The sequence below is a fragment of the Megalops cyprinoides genome, chromosome 1 (assembly GCF_013368585.1).
Source record: "Megalops cyprinoides isolate fMegCyp1 chromosome 1, fMegCyp1.pri, whole genome shotgun sequence".
In the NCBI taxonomy this organism is placed as follows: domain Eukaryota; kingdom Metazoa; phylum Chordata; class Actinopteri; order Elopiformes; family Megalopidae; genus Megalops; species Megalops cyprinoides.
In genome coordinates, this window is record NC_050583.1 from 73,720,458 (window position 1) to 73,737,964 (window position 17,507).

The following is a 17,507-nucleotide window of genomic DNA, read 5'->3' on the forward strand; positions in this document are numbered from 1 at the left end:
CAAATGTGCATCACTGTGCTAGTAGTTATCAAGAAGTATTACAAGAGATCATTAAGATATAGAGTTAAGTGCTAAACTAGTGTAGTGTAATAGAAACTAGTGTAGTGTAATAGAAAATATGGATAGATTGGATAGATAGAGGAAGGTAGACTAGAGATAGAGGTTGAAAAGCTGAGTTATCAGCTTTCTCTTGAAGGCACCCAGGGAGTCTGTTGTATGAATCCAGCAGGAAGCTCATTCCACCAGTGTCAGAGCAAGTACTGAGAAGGGGTGGGTGGGAGGCTGCCGTTGTATTTCAGGACATGGGGGTAACCCAGGAGAACTCTATTTAATGCTTAATGATAACAATTAATATAAACATGTCATTTAGTGTGTATATAGAGTATATAAATCATTTATACTAAGCTTTACAAGCTAAAACCAGGATATTGGAACCTCTTGGTTGATACCTGACACTCTCAGAGATTAAAGCAAATGAAGCGGTGGGGTACTTGCGATGCATGATTGTACATACAGTCAACAGTCATTTCATCCATGTATAGAACTCCTGAAATCAGTTAATTAATTATAATTTCCTCTTTTCCCCCCAGGTTGCAACAAAGACTTTACCTTTCTACAAAGACTACTTCAATGTTCCATATCCACTGCCTAAAATAGATCTCATAGCTATTGCTGATTTTGCTGCTGGTCAGTATGTAAACCTTAGTTTTAAAATAAAATCCTAATAACTACCCTAATTGAGGCATTTTCCTCATATATGACTTATTTTATTTCTTATTAGGTGCTATGGAGAACTGGGGCCTTGTTACCTACAGGTAAGCATGTAGTCAGAAACAACAGCACTTTATCTGGGGATTTTTATTCTAGTAGAAGTGGATGATCCTGTGCGTTAGATTCTGTATACATGTACAATACCAGCTGTGGAGGGAAATTGTCAGTTTGGTGTTGGCAGAATTGGTAAATCCGGAAAAGGAAAGGATTAGCAATGTGTGAAACATTACAAAGTTTATGCATCTTGAGTCAGTGCAGCACATTGCAGTGAATTCCTGTATAGTTCAACATTTTCTGTTCTTCCCATTGTAAACCTGTTGCTGTATATAGAGTGCAAGAAAGCTTCCAGGTTGCTTTTACCTGTTTTGCCTACATAGTTTTTGTAATACATTATTCCATCAATTTTATACAATCACTTAATTCAAAGTACAATGCAGTGTCATGTAAGTGTGTGTGCATGTGTGTGTGTAAAAGACTTTTGTATTACAGCTAAAGTTGTTAAATTCTGGGAATTTTCAAAATGGGAAATTTTCCAAAGGAAATGGGAATTTATGGGAATTAATAGGGATTAACAGGATTTTATGGGGATTGTTAGGTTTTTTTGCATAGTAACTGATTTTTCTTTCTGAGCCTTTTATTGCTTTTACCATCAATTGAAATATACTCTTCAGGACAAATAAAAACAGGCTTTAAAAGCTTTTTTGATTATATCTTTGAATTTGGTAACACTTTTTTAAACATTCATTTGTTTCATATCCTTAAATTTTTTGCCGTTGTTATGAGGTAACATCTTCATTATACACCAAAATGAAAATGTTTGAAATCAAATTCAGGTAAAATAAATATATAAAGCATAGCATATTTGAAAGAACTTGTTGCATTTGGTATAGTTGTGCAGCATCTTTGTGGCATTGTTAACAAATGATGTTGCTCAGTGATTGCAAATTACTGTCTTACACTCTCTTTCCATCTCCGTTGGCTGAGGTAGAATGCCTCCACATATCTGATGGCAATTAAATTGTTCTGTAATAGAAATTTTGATGAATTATTAATATTGACAATAAATATAAGGTATGATATTACATTTGTGTGCATGTAGTAACCCTTTCGAAGCAATGACTGTAAACTTCTCAGAATATTCTCTGCATATGCTGAAATATATGGCTTTTGCATAACTTTTATCACTTGTACCTACAGCATTGTGCAACACCCCCTTCATGCTACTAGTTTCATGCAACAGTCAACGCTCAGATATTGTTCACTTTTCATTGGGGAAGCGCTGGTATTCCATGCAACTTGTATTTGAACATATTTGAAATGCTTTTGAATCGCTTTGTATAATGGTAAAGTTTGGTTGTGTGCATGTTGCTTACAGTAACATCAGCCTAAGTGTGTAGTGTACTTGTACTACTTGTAATGCTAAGTTTATTAGCAATTATGAACATCAAACTGTAAAGAGACTATCAATTCTCTATAGCAGGGTTTCCCAAACCACTCCTGGAGGACCCCTTGTCCTGCATGTTTTAGATCTCATCCCAGCTCCCACACAGCTGATTCAAATGATCAACTTGTTATGAACTCCTGAAGCTGCTTAATAACAAACTGATCATTCAATCAAATTATCATTATCATTAAATCAGCTGTGTTGGAGCAGGGAGAGATCTAAAACATGCAGGACAAGGGGTCCTCAAGGAGAGGTTTGGGAAGCACTGCTCTGTAGTACACACCTTCCCATAATAATAAAAATGTACCAGGTAGATAGTTGGATGCTTTTGTTCTCCCAGTGTGCATGTTATTAAAGGAAGTTCTTTAGATTGGTCATTGTGAAGGAAGTGGAGTCTTTCGGGAGATCCGGTGGTCAGACCAAAACCATGCAATGTGAGAGCTCAGGACACGTTTATTCATAGAACTCTGAGTAAAACAATGTATGTTCCAACAAATAGCAAATTTGGTTGCATGTATGGGATTAAAAAAGATAAATAAAGTGAGATAAATAAATGAATAAATAAATATGAATAAATGAAAATAAATGAGATAAATTCCCAGAGCTGCAGAGACAAAATTCTGACTGAAAATTTACATGGAAAATTTTGAAATTTACCAGAGACCCCCCCCCCCCCCCCCCCCCCCCCACACCCCCCCCCCCCCCACACCTGCAATCCTAGTTACAGCTGAGAATGGTATGGTTTTCAAAATGTACTCTTACACATGTTTGTGTGTTTGGTTGTGCGTATTTGAGTGTATATGTTGTGTTCACAGAGCAAGCTGTGAATAGTGCAGTAGTAAAGAATTTTGTGTTTCATTCTAGGGAGACTGCTCTGCTCATTGACCCCAAAAACTCCTGCTCCTCTTCACGTCAGTGGGTGGCACTGGTGGTAGGACATGAGCTAGCACACCAGTGGTTCGGCAACCTGGTTACCATGGTAAGCCCCTCACCTGGATATCCTTCTGCCAAAGGCAAATATTCCTGCAGGACACAAGCCTATTTAAGAGTTTACATACCTGATAGAAGCCTGTGTGCCGCCTTTGGGACGGGAGTAAGAGATGTCAGAAATCAGTCTGTGCCCTGTTGTCAATGTTTTGGCCTGTTCCATGGAACTGTGCAAAGGGTCTAGGTGGCAAGAGATGATGAATAATTTGATGTTTTTGCTGTAAACACAGAATTAGTGCATAGTACAGTGAATATGGTTCTATTATACAGACTCTGAGTTATATATTAATATATACATTTACATAATATTCTTTGACTAATTTTTTACAAAAAACATGATGAATCGGGTCCAAGCCTTTGTGCTCTTATGTACAGAGCTTTCAAATTTGGAATAGCCAACTCCCCTGTGACTAAACCATTTGTGGGAGGTTATACAGGGCTCCATTATTTAGGTAGGTGCCAATTTAAGGGTTAAGGGGACCAGCTTTAAGTCAGCCCCAGCCATACCTTGTTGGAAGCCAAAGGAGTTGACAAGAGGTAACTGTGATTCAGTTTTAAATCTTTGTAAAAATTTGGGCAGCAGCATTTTGTGCCTACTGAAGGGCATTTCATCAAGCATGTGGACACCTAGGCAGTGAGGCATTACAATAGTCAAATCTTGAAATGACAAAGGTGTGGGCTTGTTTTTCAGCATTGTTTTGAAATGGGAAATCAATCAGTAAATCGTTCAGTCAATCAATCATTTTTATTTGTTACTGCACATTGTTAGAATCAAGAGCATCACAATGTCTCATACATTGTGCATTTTCCAGACCCCAGGCCAACTGGGGTAAAAACTTTTTATTATATTCAAAAAATTATTCTCTGACCCTGGAAGAGGTGGTTGAGAGACTCCTGGAACATAATAATAGAAAACATGACATTGGCAAAATATGTAATCATCATTTCATCTCAACAGTTCATCAGAATAGTTTCTTTCCACATCTAGGGAGGTGGACAGGGGATGGAATATTGGCCTCCAGCAGGTTATGAGTGGAAACCCTCCTTCTTAGAGTGTCTTAGAGTGGATGGTATAGCAATGTAGTATTAGTTGTTGTTGGTTACCATCGCTGATACCATGACTTGACTCCTGGAAAACAGTGGAAATGTGGAAAAACAGTAAAGAGGTTACCTGTCTGAAGGAGCAAATGTCAGGGATTGTCAGTATTCCTGAGAAGCTAAAACTGATACTTAAAAAAAAAAAAAAAAACCGCTAGTGATGTGTGTGCTAAAAGAGGTCTGGATCCACAGCAATACCAAGATGGTTGACAGCCAGGTTTTGGAGCTAAAGAGTACCCCCTTTTTATTGGTATTTTAATATAAATTTTAGTATAATTTGATTGAAATGATTTATGTAATACAGCCATGCAAATTCACTTACATATACAATATTAACTGGAGCAACCCTATGAATCCTGTCCCATTTTTGAGATCTCACTGCCTCAGTTTTAGGCAGATTCCTCAGGATTTGTTATAACCATACACGTATGCCATATATCATTTTGTTCAGAAATAATTTACCTGATGGAAAATGCTATCATATGCCCTGACACATCACATGAGGAATTTGATATGATTTTCAGTTAAATAATTTTCACTTGTTGAAAAAATATTTACTTGAGTGCTCCTCCAAAAGCAAATGTGTCAGCTCAGTTAGACTCTAGTATAGATTGTCTGGATTGTATACATACAAAAAACATGTCAGATAGCTATTCCATTGCTTTCTAATGTAATAATGAGTACCAGTTGAGTGGCAGGTGAAAATACGCTCAAATTTACAATGTTAATAAAAGTTCACTTTATGATATAAGTTGTACTTACTTGTAAGATCAATGTTTCTGGTACAAAAAGGAGAGTGTTTCTACAACCTGAAATGATCAGGATATTCAATGGAGATAAATCAGAGTTCTTTTTGAGGTAAATGAGAGAGAGACTGGTGATGCAAAAATATAGGCAGACTTTGCAGTGCAGAGCTAATTTTACATTTGGTGATGATATATTTGATACACTAAAAGTGACAAGTCTCTGGTACATGACTAAACCAACTGGAAGTTTCTATGTAGGAAAATGAGTGTTATTCAGTGAAGAATGAGGTAAGCTCATATGGCCACAATTTGGGGCTTTTGGGCTCTAGGGATTAAGACAGCATTTTCATCTGCAGTCAGGGCTGCAAAGAAAACTTGCCTTTCCTGGAAAGCAAACATTGAGTTTGAATCATCCCCTAAGAGAAGTAGGGAGCGTAGCACTGGTACCTTTTTATGTAAAAAGCCTGATACGATTAATTCTACGCATTGCCATCAATACATTTTTCCTCTTGATTGATGTTTTTTTTCCTGTCAGTTTCATTTTTTACCACTTGAATCTCAAAAAATGTTATGTTGTTTTAAAGGTATGTTTGATCTATGAAAATGATTTGTTTGTTTGGGTGATGCCCTGGCTACAGGAATGGTGGACCCACCTTTGGCTGAATGAGGGATTTGCTTCTTGGATTGAGTACCTGTGCGTGGACCACTGTTTCCCTGAATATGACATTTGGACACAGTTTGTTTCTGCTGACTACACCCGAGCTTTGGACCTGGATGCATTGGACAATAGTCACCCCATTGAGGTACTCCTGACACTGTAACCGTTTTACTTCCATACGGGTGAAAAATCACATGCAAACTTTTAACAGATGTGCAGTGAAAGATATTATTTTGTTAGATTGCAGATGAATGTATGACATTTTTTACTCTATTTTATTAATGCTATGTATCTTAAAAAGCAGTATGAAACTTGAGCTCCAACTACAGATCTGTTCATTAAGCCATTTTTTAAATTTCAAATTCCCATCCCTTTTTCTGGTGTTTTAGCCGTTTCTGGTGGTAATGTTGTGCATTAGCCAAATAGTAGAGATATTCTAGACCACTGCTCACTTGAGTAGCAACGAAGCAATGAAAGCAAAGTCCAGATTTTAAGGTTTACATTCTATTAAAAAGTATGTTAAACAAGGTCTGTACAATGAAATTGTTGTATTTTATTGTTGTATTAAGTTGTGTGTATTCCTTTTGTAAAATGTGATTAAGATAAAGGGATCCTACCACACCCCCTTCTTGCATTGTTAAAGGGCAGAATTTAGATCATTGGCAGATGTAGGGAGTTAAAGATTGGTGTCTGAATTTCATTGAATAATTTCATTTGATTTTATCGCTGTTTTCTCAGTTGAATAGTATTTTTATAGGCGGTAGGCCTAATTAATGTGATTAAAATGAGTTGTTGCTTAGGTGGCAGTTCAATTGATGAAAGGTCTCTAGGTAAGCATAGAGAATGAGAGGATGAAATGCTGTGACCAAAAAGGTGAATGGTTTTTGCAAGATGTTTTTCCAGAAACATAGGATCTTTCTTGCCGTATTGGACTTTATACCTTTTGCAATTTTTGATCCTTTTTCTTCTCTTCTTAGGTGAAATCTAAAGTGATATTTAGGACTTTTCCCCATTCTCTAATTGGCAGAGATTGAGTGGTATCTACTGTATTTTGGACAGTATATAATATGGAGAAGGGGTTCTGATTGAAGGGGTATGATTATTGTATAATTTCCAATAGTTCCATTGATGATAGCGTTCTTCTGTACCTGCTGTAGCTATTGTATTATGACATGAGATGTATTTATTAATTAATGTAGACACTTCTCTTTTTTGAGTTGTAGCATACAGAGGAAATTTGATTAATCCATTTAATTGTCAATTTTAGTTGCTGTGAATCAGGGAGATGTGTCTCTTGCAATAAGTGAATGTCTGCCCTCATCCCACTGAGGTGATCAAGTATTTTCATCACCATCATCACTGTTGACAATAACAGTGACAATGACTTCAACAATAAGAGCCATAAGGAGGGAATTCCATACAATACATTGAAAAGATGTCTTTTACCCAGAGTTCCTAAAAACAGCCAGTTCCCCTTGTTTGATTTATACATGGTTGTAGATGTAAACACAGACAGAAACTGCAACATAAATAGGTAAACTTTTGATCATGAGAAGTCTGCAGGCTAACTATGTTAAATTCTGTTTCAAGTTTTTATGAGGACTGTCAATCCAAGCTAAGCTTTCAAACTGCAAGCACAAGAAAATGTGTCTTGTGTTTGAGTGAAAACTGGTATCCGAAAAATTGTTTCCAAGTTGAACACAGAAGACAACAATACTTGTTCATTGTAAGCAATTATGTCAATGTTGAGAGGTGTCTCCACTTCGGTTTTCACTCTCCCATCAACAAAAGATGACAGAAGAGACCATAAAACAACTGAATGTGATAAAATTTCATCTCAAAATTTAGGTCCTGAGTTTTCATTTGAACTGTGGACATGCTGTCATTCAGGTCATACCAGTTGATTTGTTTACTTCACATATGCTGCCCGTTTTATCTTTTTTCCAAAGTAAAATTTCAAAATACTTTGAACAGGTGGAGATTCTCATCAACCTCATAGCTTTGTCCTTGTGGAGGCAACCTCACATTCCCATTTTTATTCTATTCTGTTGAGAACCCCTGTTCAGCAGTTATATTTGACACAGGGATCATGCAGGCAGTCCTTTCTAGTTTTTTCCTTTCTCTTTTTATTTATGCTACCATTAGTTTTTGGAAACTCCATATTCCTTTCAGTAAATTTAGTGAAAAATAGTTGCAAAAGTTATTTTGATGAAAAAACTGCATTTATTTAACAGTCTTGTAAATATGTAAGTTATTGTAATTAGTGTGGTTGTCCATTATTATTATTAAATTATTATTATTATTTAAAAAAATGGCTCTAACTTTACCCCATTCAAAAACCTGCACTCTTTTGTTACAAACTTTTTAAACTGCCGTATCTCCGATAATATGCTGTAATGAAGGCAAAGTGTTTGTTTTTTGTTTTGATCTGGTTTTTCACTGATAATAATTTTGCTTATAAACATTTTCATTATATTATGATTGGACTGATCATTTTGCTATAATATTAATACTTCTCACAGTGTATTGCAGTAAATGGTACTAAGTTTATTTATTTATCAGTAAATCGGTACACATAAATCTTTCTTAACATGATCATATGACAATAAGGAGTCTTGGACAACCTGATCTAGGATTTTTCTGCTACCTTTCCAGCCTGGGGGAATATTCCAAGACTAGGAATAGAATAACTTCACAACACAGAATTTAACTTAAGATGACTGGCTAGTGGTGTTCCATTAAAATGATTGCTAGCTAACTACCCAGCAATATATGTACTTGGTTCCTAATTGTGCCATGTCTGTTGCAAGCTAGCTAGCTCACATTACACAAGATAGCTAGCAACGCACTTTATGTAACTAGGTACAGGTGACGTATTGGTACCAGAACACAGCATAGCTTGCTCACGGTGAGGTTGTTCTAATACTCTTAATATGTTTCCTGCGTGACTGCAATTTAGATGGCTATCTAACACTGAGTGTGCATTCTTAATTCTTAAATCAAGAATGTAATGTTTTGCATTGAGGGGTCCTGACCACTTTCTTAAGAGGTCTAAGACACTCTCTGACTCATCCAGGGTAGAGTTAGCTCTTTCCACGGTATTGTGCCTTGTCTGGAGCTAGCAACTGTAGGGAATGTCAGAAGGCAACTGAATCATCATTTCTGTCTCCCCTTCTAAATGACAATGTTAAAATATTGTGTTACAATAAAACTACATGTGGGAGTGCATATGACCAGTATGCAGGTTATAGTAGCCACTTCAACTGAGTATACTGGTTGTGTTAATTGAACCATTACTCAATGGGGGTGTGTCAGCTGGTGAATTTCATCTTCAGGCTGAGCCTCCCTGTTTCAGACCTGAGAGAGAATATTATGTCATGTTTAAAAAAAGTAAATGTTCAGTGTTTTATTCACAATTGCGTAAGCTATGAGATGAACACAAATACAAAATTAAATATTTGTCAAACAGAAACCGTTTTCAAATTTTATCTTCAAATAGTCAGTTTAATTCCCAACAATGCTGGCACAATTGCCAAAGTAGCACATAATTTATTCCACCTTTCTGGCAAGGATTCCAGAGAGAAACTAACATTGAAGTGTTGGATCAGAATGCACATATTCTGGTAGTAAAGGACACTTGTCTTCATTTAAGGCAAGCTGTACCCCCATCTCCTGCATGTGTGTCTTAAGTTTCCTCCCTCTTAATTTAAATGAATACTTATTGGATCATGTTAGTTAACATTACCAAAGTTATTTTTTTACCACCTTATAACATGCTAGACTAGCTAGTTACCACAGAAACTGGCTGGCTACCACTGCCAAAAAAATTTCCTTTCTTAACATAATCTTTGTAATTGTCAAAGACATAAAAGCATGCAATTTCCATGACCACTGAGTCATCAATGGGATCAAACTTCAGTATAATTTAACTCTGAATGATTGTTGCAGCATACAAGTAATATATACCCCTGGACATACACTATATGGACAAAAGTATTCGGGCGCCTGACCATTACATTGTAATGACATTGTATTCAAATACAATATGGAGATAAGGGGCCTAGCCCAAACCCTGAAAAACAGGTGTGGCCATATACATTTGTCCATATAGTGTAGTTTCATCATGATTAATTGTCAACCTGAAATGTTATGACCATAACAGCCCTAGTAATAACAGAAAGAAATAATATGGGCTATGGTTCCCTGGAGTCCATCGTCCATCAGAGACTGCATCGTCAGTGATGCTGATCCCCCCCCCAGTTTCATCCTGAACATAGATTACATGCTTCATACCCTGTTGGTGTATAAACATCATATTAGCATTGACAGAAACCTCAAAGTGTTCTTTTAAATAAATCTAATGAAAAAACAAACATTTTCTGTAAGGTGGAGAGTGACAAAAGACAACACTCCGTGGAAGTGTGGCCTTTGTGATGTTCCCCTCTGTGTTGCTGAATGGCACAAAAGCTCATGGAACATAAACTTGTTTTAAAGAATGGCACAAAAATGTGATTGTTTTCAAACAGTATGCCTGTGTATATACTGTAAATGGTGTGGTGATTGTCTTTACTACACTCTGGCACTGCGAACCCTTGATCCCAAAACATACAATTTTAGATGCCCATTTAATTGTCCATATCGATGGAGCAGATGAAAGTGTTTGTGCTTGATACATACGTAAGACTTAACAGACTCACCTCAAGTGACCAAAACAGTTTGTCACAATGAGTAAGGTAATGTTTTTTCACACATTCCAGCACAGTTCTAAAGCTACTTTTTACAACAGGTTCATTTACCAGTTTTTTTTAAAGTACAATTATGAAATAGATACTACTTAGATATTATTGTAGCTGAACTTGTGCTGAATACAAAAGTCATGTGACTTTGAAAATACTGCTTACATTTCTTCAAATTGCCAAAAATATCAGAGCATGCCAAAATCATGAGTGTCTGAAAATACCCTCATACTCCTGAGGGTTAAAGGGGATGATCACTTTCCCTTTTGAGAGTAAAGACTTTGTTTTTTCATTGTTATGATTGTTATGTGTCTTTACCTTGGATGAAGAATTATTTTAGTAGGCCTAGAATTGTCCACACGCTTAGTGTTTTGCCATCACTCTTTTGTGTAGATGAGTATAAATGTGCATATATACTGTACATACACTGCCTTAATAAGCCTTGCTTTCATTTTACCAAAATAAAAGCCACATTGGTACTCCAACCTATTCAGGGCAAAGAAAATGTTGAAATTGATGAAGCAATTAAACTGATTGTTTATTTCTACAGGGATAATTACTCATGGGAATTGAGCAGTCTCTTGAATGAGGACTATTGGTGGTCCGAAGTAACTGTTCTTTCAGTTGGTTGATTTTTAGTTGAATGTTGCAGATGGGTTTACATTTGACTGATAAAGGTTTAGACACCCACAAATTGAGAGAGAGTGGTGTAATTTCAGCATGATGCTTTGCCTTCTCCAAAGGTTCTTTGTTGCCTTCTCAAATGAGTGTCGTTCACCCTTCAGCAATAGTTTTATCTCGGAATGGAGTCCTGTTGGGCATACCTTTTTTTTTAACCTTTTTCTCAAAGATCTTGTTCTGATACCTGTTTATTCCAAAGATCCAATTAACATTTGGAAATTTGGAATGCTATTTATGTTCATCACTTGACATTTCTTCTTTTTCAATGCAGGTGAACGTGGGACACCCGTCAGAAGTGGATGAAATCTTTGATGCCATATCCTATAGCAAGGGAGCGTCTGTAATCCGCATGCTACACAACTACATAGGAGATGAGGTAGGTTTGAAGAACCTTTTAATGTACTCTAACTATGAATTGGGAAATGCACTCAGTGACCACTTTACTAGGTACACCTCTCTAATACTGGGTAGGACACCCCCTTTGCCCCCAGAACAGCCTGAATTGTTCGTGGCGTGGATTCAACAAGGTGCTGGAAACATTCCTCAGAGATTCTGCTCCATGTTGACAAGGTAGCGTCATGTAGTTGCTGCAGATTTGTCGGCTGCACCTTCATGCTGCGAATGTCCCGTTCCACCACATCCCAAAGGTGCTGTGGCATTTAAACAATGCTCAATTGTTATTAAGGTGTCCTAATGTGTTTCCCACACCATTACACTACCACCTCCAGCCTGAACCATTGACACAAGGCAGGATGGATCCATGGATTCATGCTGTTTACGCCAAATTCTGACCCTACCATCTGCATGTCGTAGCAGAAATCGAGATTCGTCAGATCTGGTGACAGTTTTCCAGTCGTCTGCCGTCCAGCTTTGGTGAGCCTGTGCCCACTGTAGCCTCAGTTTCCTGTTTTTAGCTGACAGGAGTGGTACCCGGGGGGTCTGCTGCTGTTGTAGTATGTTTGACGTGTTGTGTGTTCAGAAATACTTTTCTGCATAGCATTGTTGTAACGTGTGGTTATTTGGGTTACTGTTCTCTGGCATCTATCATTAACAAGGTGTTTTCACCCACAGAACTGTCGCTCGCTGGATGTTTTTTGTTTTTTGCGCCATTCTCTTTACACTCTAGAGATTGCTGTGCATGAAATACCCAGGAGATCAGCAGTTTCTGAGATACTCAAACCACCCTGTCTGGCACCAGCAATCATCCCACAGTCAAAGTCACTTCAATCAGATTTCCTACCCATTCTGATGTTTGGTCTGAACAGCAACTGAACCTCTTGACTATGTCTTTGTGATTTTATGCATTGAGTTGCTGCCAGATGATTGGCTGATTAGATATTTGCATCCACAAGCAGGTGCACAGGTGTACCTAATGAAGTGGTCACTGAGTGTATATTTGAAAACTTTCCTATGCATATGAGTAAAAACATGATATAACATAAAGATGTATATATTGACTAATTGTTTCTGTTTAAAACATTAAATGCCACATTTCTAAAGCATTACCCTCTGCTAGGAGTTTATTTCAGAAAACACATTTATTCACAACCTCGTAGAAAGTATAAACTGAGAAACAATTCTTTTTTACATTGATGAGGTGGGGGAGGGAATACATTCTTTAATTAATTATCAAACGTTTTAGATTAATTTAGTTAGTTAATTTAATGCTCTTTGCATTAGGTGCCATGACACCTTTAATGACCACAGCATGGCTCAGTGCTTTGTCCCGGGCTGCAGCCACAGTACATATGTGAACGACTGCAAATTTTTCAGGTTTCCAAAATGCTGCACGTAATAGTTTTACACTATGGAAACCGTGAGGGTTCTCTCTGAAAGCACACCATCAGAGAGAAATCTATCAAATGTAGCTAACTGAATGTGCATTTTCACTCAAGTAGAGTGCCCAAATCTACACATGTAAGCAGAATTCTCTTTTTGCTTAAACGTCAAGGTGTTTCTGACTGTAGATATGTCTCAAAGGCTTCGGGCATTTTTCATCATTCAAAATCGTGGGCTAACAGTCAGTCGACTTAGCAAGCTCAATGGGTGATGATGTGGTAACCTGAAGTTGCTAGCTAGCTAGCTGGTTAGCTATGCTGCCTAAGCTATGTGGCCTACAGTCACTGACACCGTGTAGGTCTATCCCTAATGCTCTTCCTCAAAACAACTGAATTCCTCCGCATACCCTGATTTATAATGGGTTTCGCCCCGCTGAAAACTTTGGGTCCCATCCTTAAAGAAGAGGAGAATATGGCTAAGCGACACCATTGCTGCTAACGATGAGCTTGCTATTGCTGATAGTGATGACTGCTAAAGACAAGCTTGCAAGTTAGCTGCTATAGCGATAGCTGATAGCGATGATCAGCCAAACTCTTGCTAGCAAGGCCAGAGAGCGGGTTTCTGTGGTTTGTATGGGACGTGTAGTTTCACAGTTGTACTAGCATATAAGATAAAAAACTAAATTACATAAAATTTAGCTCGAAACAATTAAAATAAACAATATAAGTCGCAAGTTGGGATCACAATATATAATCCAGAAATTAATGGTTAGCCATAAATCACTAGAAGTACTTTAAAAGTGCATTTTAAAAAATGTCTATGACTAAATTTTTTTTTTTCTAATCTTTTTTTTTAATTTTTATTTTTAAAGTATGAATAACACACAATGAATAAAGAGAAAAGACACAAGGGGGAGAAAGGTTACACATAAAAGGCATCAAATCAAATATACGCTCAATCTAAAAGCAACTTAAAACCCTGAATGTATGTACTTATTTTAACAGCTTTGTTATTAGAAGAATGTTCAGTTAAGCTAACATATTTTCTACATTCTCTCATAAACACTAGAGAAAGAGGCTTATTCTTTGTGAATGTGTATTTATGGATATGAAATTTAGCTAATATAATAATCAGATTTATCAGGTGAAATTCTTTTTCCTTAAACTTATCATATACAACAAATCCAAACAATGTTTTTCCAAAATAGAGAAAAATTACTATAAATATGGTCAATCACAAACCTACAAATATCTTACCATAACAACTTGATGTAGGGACAGTGCCAGAATAAATGGAGCAACATTTCAGGATGTCTGTCACAAAAAGAACAACTGACATTAATATCTTTTTTTTTAGTTTGCTCAAATAATGATTGGCTGGGTAATATTTGTGTATAATTTTAAACGATACCTCTATATTTTTTTTAGTAAGCAAGTACTGAGGGCTCTCTGCTGCTGCTGCTGCTGCTGCTGCTGCTCTTGCTCGATTGCTCTAGCCTGCACAAGTTCCTGCTGTGTTTGTGCTGTGTTTGTGGAGTGGTCTCTGTGCATTCTTCCTTACATTCAATAGGATAAAAATTAAAAAATTGGTTATTTACCTAGCTATTAAATAAGGTGGGTCTGATCTGCTCCTAAAGCTGAATCTTTTGTTGCCATTAGGGGACAGAGAGGGAATTTTCCTCTTTTTTCCTCCGTTGAAGCCTTGGTCAACGAGCTAGCTCGTTAGCAAATGGTTTTTTATGGTTTTTGCCATCTCAGTAGCAAATCTTTAACTATTTAAGTTGCATACTTTAGCTAGATAGTTGGGTAGTTTAGCTAGCTAGCCTGTTCACTTGTTTACTTTTTTACTGTTCTTCAGCGTTAGAGGATATCCTGATTCTGGTTGTGTTAGCGTGTCTGCTGAACTCTAAGCATAGTTTTATTGTATCTAGGCTAAGTGGCATTTCTTGTGCTTGTCTTCTGCCTCTGGCTGTTCTGGGCCACCTCGGTGCTTCTAGCACTTTTTTAGCTGGTAATTCTGTCTCGGCAGTAAATCTTTATTTAGGAAAAGCGTGTTTAGTTAGGGGAGAAAAATGTGGCCAAAACTGTACGAGATTTGCCGGATGATCAGATTTCTGGAGGGAGACCTCCAGGATGAGTTCATCTGCGACCATTGCCGACTCGTTGAGCACTTGGAGAACAAGATTCTTGATCTCGAGGCCCAACTAGCCAGACTGCACAGTAATCCTGAATTGTTAGAGTTCCAGGAACTGATTAGTACGCCCTATAGAGAGATAGTGTGCTCACCAAAGTCAGGTAGGGGGGAAGATACAGACCAGATAGGCGTAGAAGGGGGTGCACAAATCCAAGAGGGGCGGCATCCCCAGAGATCATGGTGACCAACCGTTTCATGCCACTGCAGGACGAGTTGGTCCACGATCCTGAGAGTGGGAGGACTGATGAGCCCCAGGGCACCCAGGCTGTCTCATCCTCCAAGAAAAGGAAGTTAGTGATAGTGGGGGACTCAGTAATTAGAGGGGTAGAAAGCATAGTGTGTTTGCGCGACAAGGAGTCTTGCATGGTCTGTTGCCTACCAGGTGCCCAGATTGGAGACCTCCTGGAGAGAACAGACAAGCTCCTGGTGGAGTGGGGGAGGATCCAGTGGTCATGGTCCATGTTGGAGCCAATGACATAGGAAGGGGGAAGGGGGAAGAGGGGTACAGGTTTATGGGGCACTGGGACTCCTTTTGGAACAGGGGGGACCTGTACAAGCGGGACGGGTTGCACCTGAACCAGAGGGGTACAGCTGCACTGCAACAGCGTATGCTTAGGGTAGCAGAGAGTTATTTAAACTAGGGCTTGGGGGGGCAGGGAGGTTATACAATGAGATGGGTAGGGATAGACAGACTGCTGGAATAGAACGCACCATGGCTAAATATTTTATTAGTAGTGAGGGAACCATGATTGTAAATCAGTCAGAGCAGCACTGTAATAGAGGTGGTTTTGAGCAGCTGGGGGTAGAGGGGAAGAACAGGAAAAGCACACGTGGTACCCTGAAATTCCTCTGCTCAAATGCTAGAAGCATAAAAAATAAAATTTTGGATCTTGAAACTGTTATGAGTAATAGTAACTATGATGTTGTTGAGAGACACAGAGACGTGGCTTGGTGTAGGGGATGGGGATGAGTACAATGTAGAGCGATACAAGCTGCTAAAAAAAGAACCAATAGAAGAGGAGCAGGCATAGCTCTCTGTGTAAAGGATAATCTTAATATTCCGGAAAGTCCAGGAATGGAGCCCCTTGGTGTTAGTGAAGACATATGGATTAAAATATTGGGGGAAAATGAAAAAGGTCTGAATGTTGGAGTATGCTATAGGCCACCAGCCTCAGACAGCAGTGTCAACAGTATGCTCTTTGATAACATTAAACTAGCATGTCAGGAGAGTGAGACAATAGTAATGGGGGACTTCAGTTACCCTTCAATTAATTGGGAAGCTGTGTCAGGTCAAGGTAAATGTGAGGAAGAGTTTTTGGATGTTGTAAATGACTGTTTTTTGATACAGTCTGTTACTCAACCCACGAGAGAGAACACAATTCTAGATCTGGTTCTGTATAATAATCCTGATAGAATCGGCAGTACTGAGGTAGGGGAACTACTCGGAACATAGTGGAGTTACGTTCGTTTTTTGGCGAGTTAAGTCTGCATTCTCCAGTGCTGGAGTTTTCAAGCTGATTTTATTATAATGCATGATTATACGAGGAAGAGGGTAAAACTGTGAAAGAAATGTGGTGCATATTTAAAACAATTATTCTGGATGTACAGTATAAATTCATTCCACAAATGAGAAAAGGGAAGCTGAAAAAGAAGCATCCACAGTGGATGAATAAGTCATTACGGGACAGTTTGAAACAAAAAAGGAAATTATTTAGAAAATACAAATTGGAGAGCTCGGAGAGTAATAAGATTGAATACAGGAATATGCGCTCTAAACTCAACGCTTTTTTCAATATTACAGTTGAAAAAGGATAGATAAGGATGAAATAAGAGATATAAAAAAAATAAGGATGGAGTTACGGTTTATAATAACAAAGCTATTGCTGATACACTAGACAGTTACCTTGTGGAGAGTTTCACTAGTGAAGTGTTTTCACATATGCCTTCAGGTGCAGTCAGTTCTCAGAGACTTATGGAGGAAATTGATTTAAATGATGCAGAAGTACTAGATAAACTTCAAAAACTTAAAACAAATAAGGCAGCAGGCCCTGATGGAATACATCCAAGAGTTCTCAGGGAACTAGCAGAAGTGGTTTACAAGCCCTTAAAACTGGAGAAATACCAGATGACTGGAAACATGGCAGTGTAGTACCTATCTACAAGAAAGGAGACCGGACTGACCCAGGGAATTATAGGCCTGTCATCTTAACTTGTATCACATGTAAATTACTGGAATCCATCATGAGAGATAATTTGGAATTATTCCTGGAGCAAAATGGTGTCTTAAATGATAGCCAACATGGTTTTCGCAGAGGGAGGTTGTGCTTAACAAACCTCCTGGACTTCTTTGAGGAAGCTACAGCATGTTTGGACTCAAACCAAGCTTATGATATTATCTATTTGGACTTTCAAAA

At 38.0% G+C, this 17,507-nt stretch overlaps 1 protein-coding gene across 2 annotated transcripts in view; it reads left to right on the plus strand.

Annotated features, from left to right (window-relative positions):
- The window catches only part of npepps (aminopeptidase puromycin sensitive), a 124,174-nt gene that overhangs the window by 56,763 nt on the left and 49,904 nt on the right, over window positions 1-17,507 (plus strand). For both annotated transcript variants that reach the window (XM_036523759.1, XM_036523766.1), the window contains exons 7-11: window positions 591-687; window positions 782-815; window positions 3,080-3,194; window positions 5,685-5,849; window positions 11,393-11,497. In XM_036523759.1, the coding sequence (XP_036379652.1) occupies window positions 591-687; window positions 782-815; window positions 3,080-3,194; window positions 5,685-5,849; window positions 11,393-11,497 (516 nt within the window). The remainder of the gene's footprint in view (window positions 1-590; window positions 688-781; window positions 816-3,079; window positions 3,195-5,684; window positions 5,850-11,392; window positions 11,498-17,507) is intronic.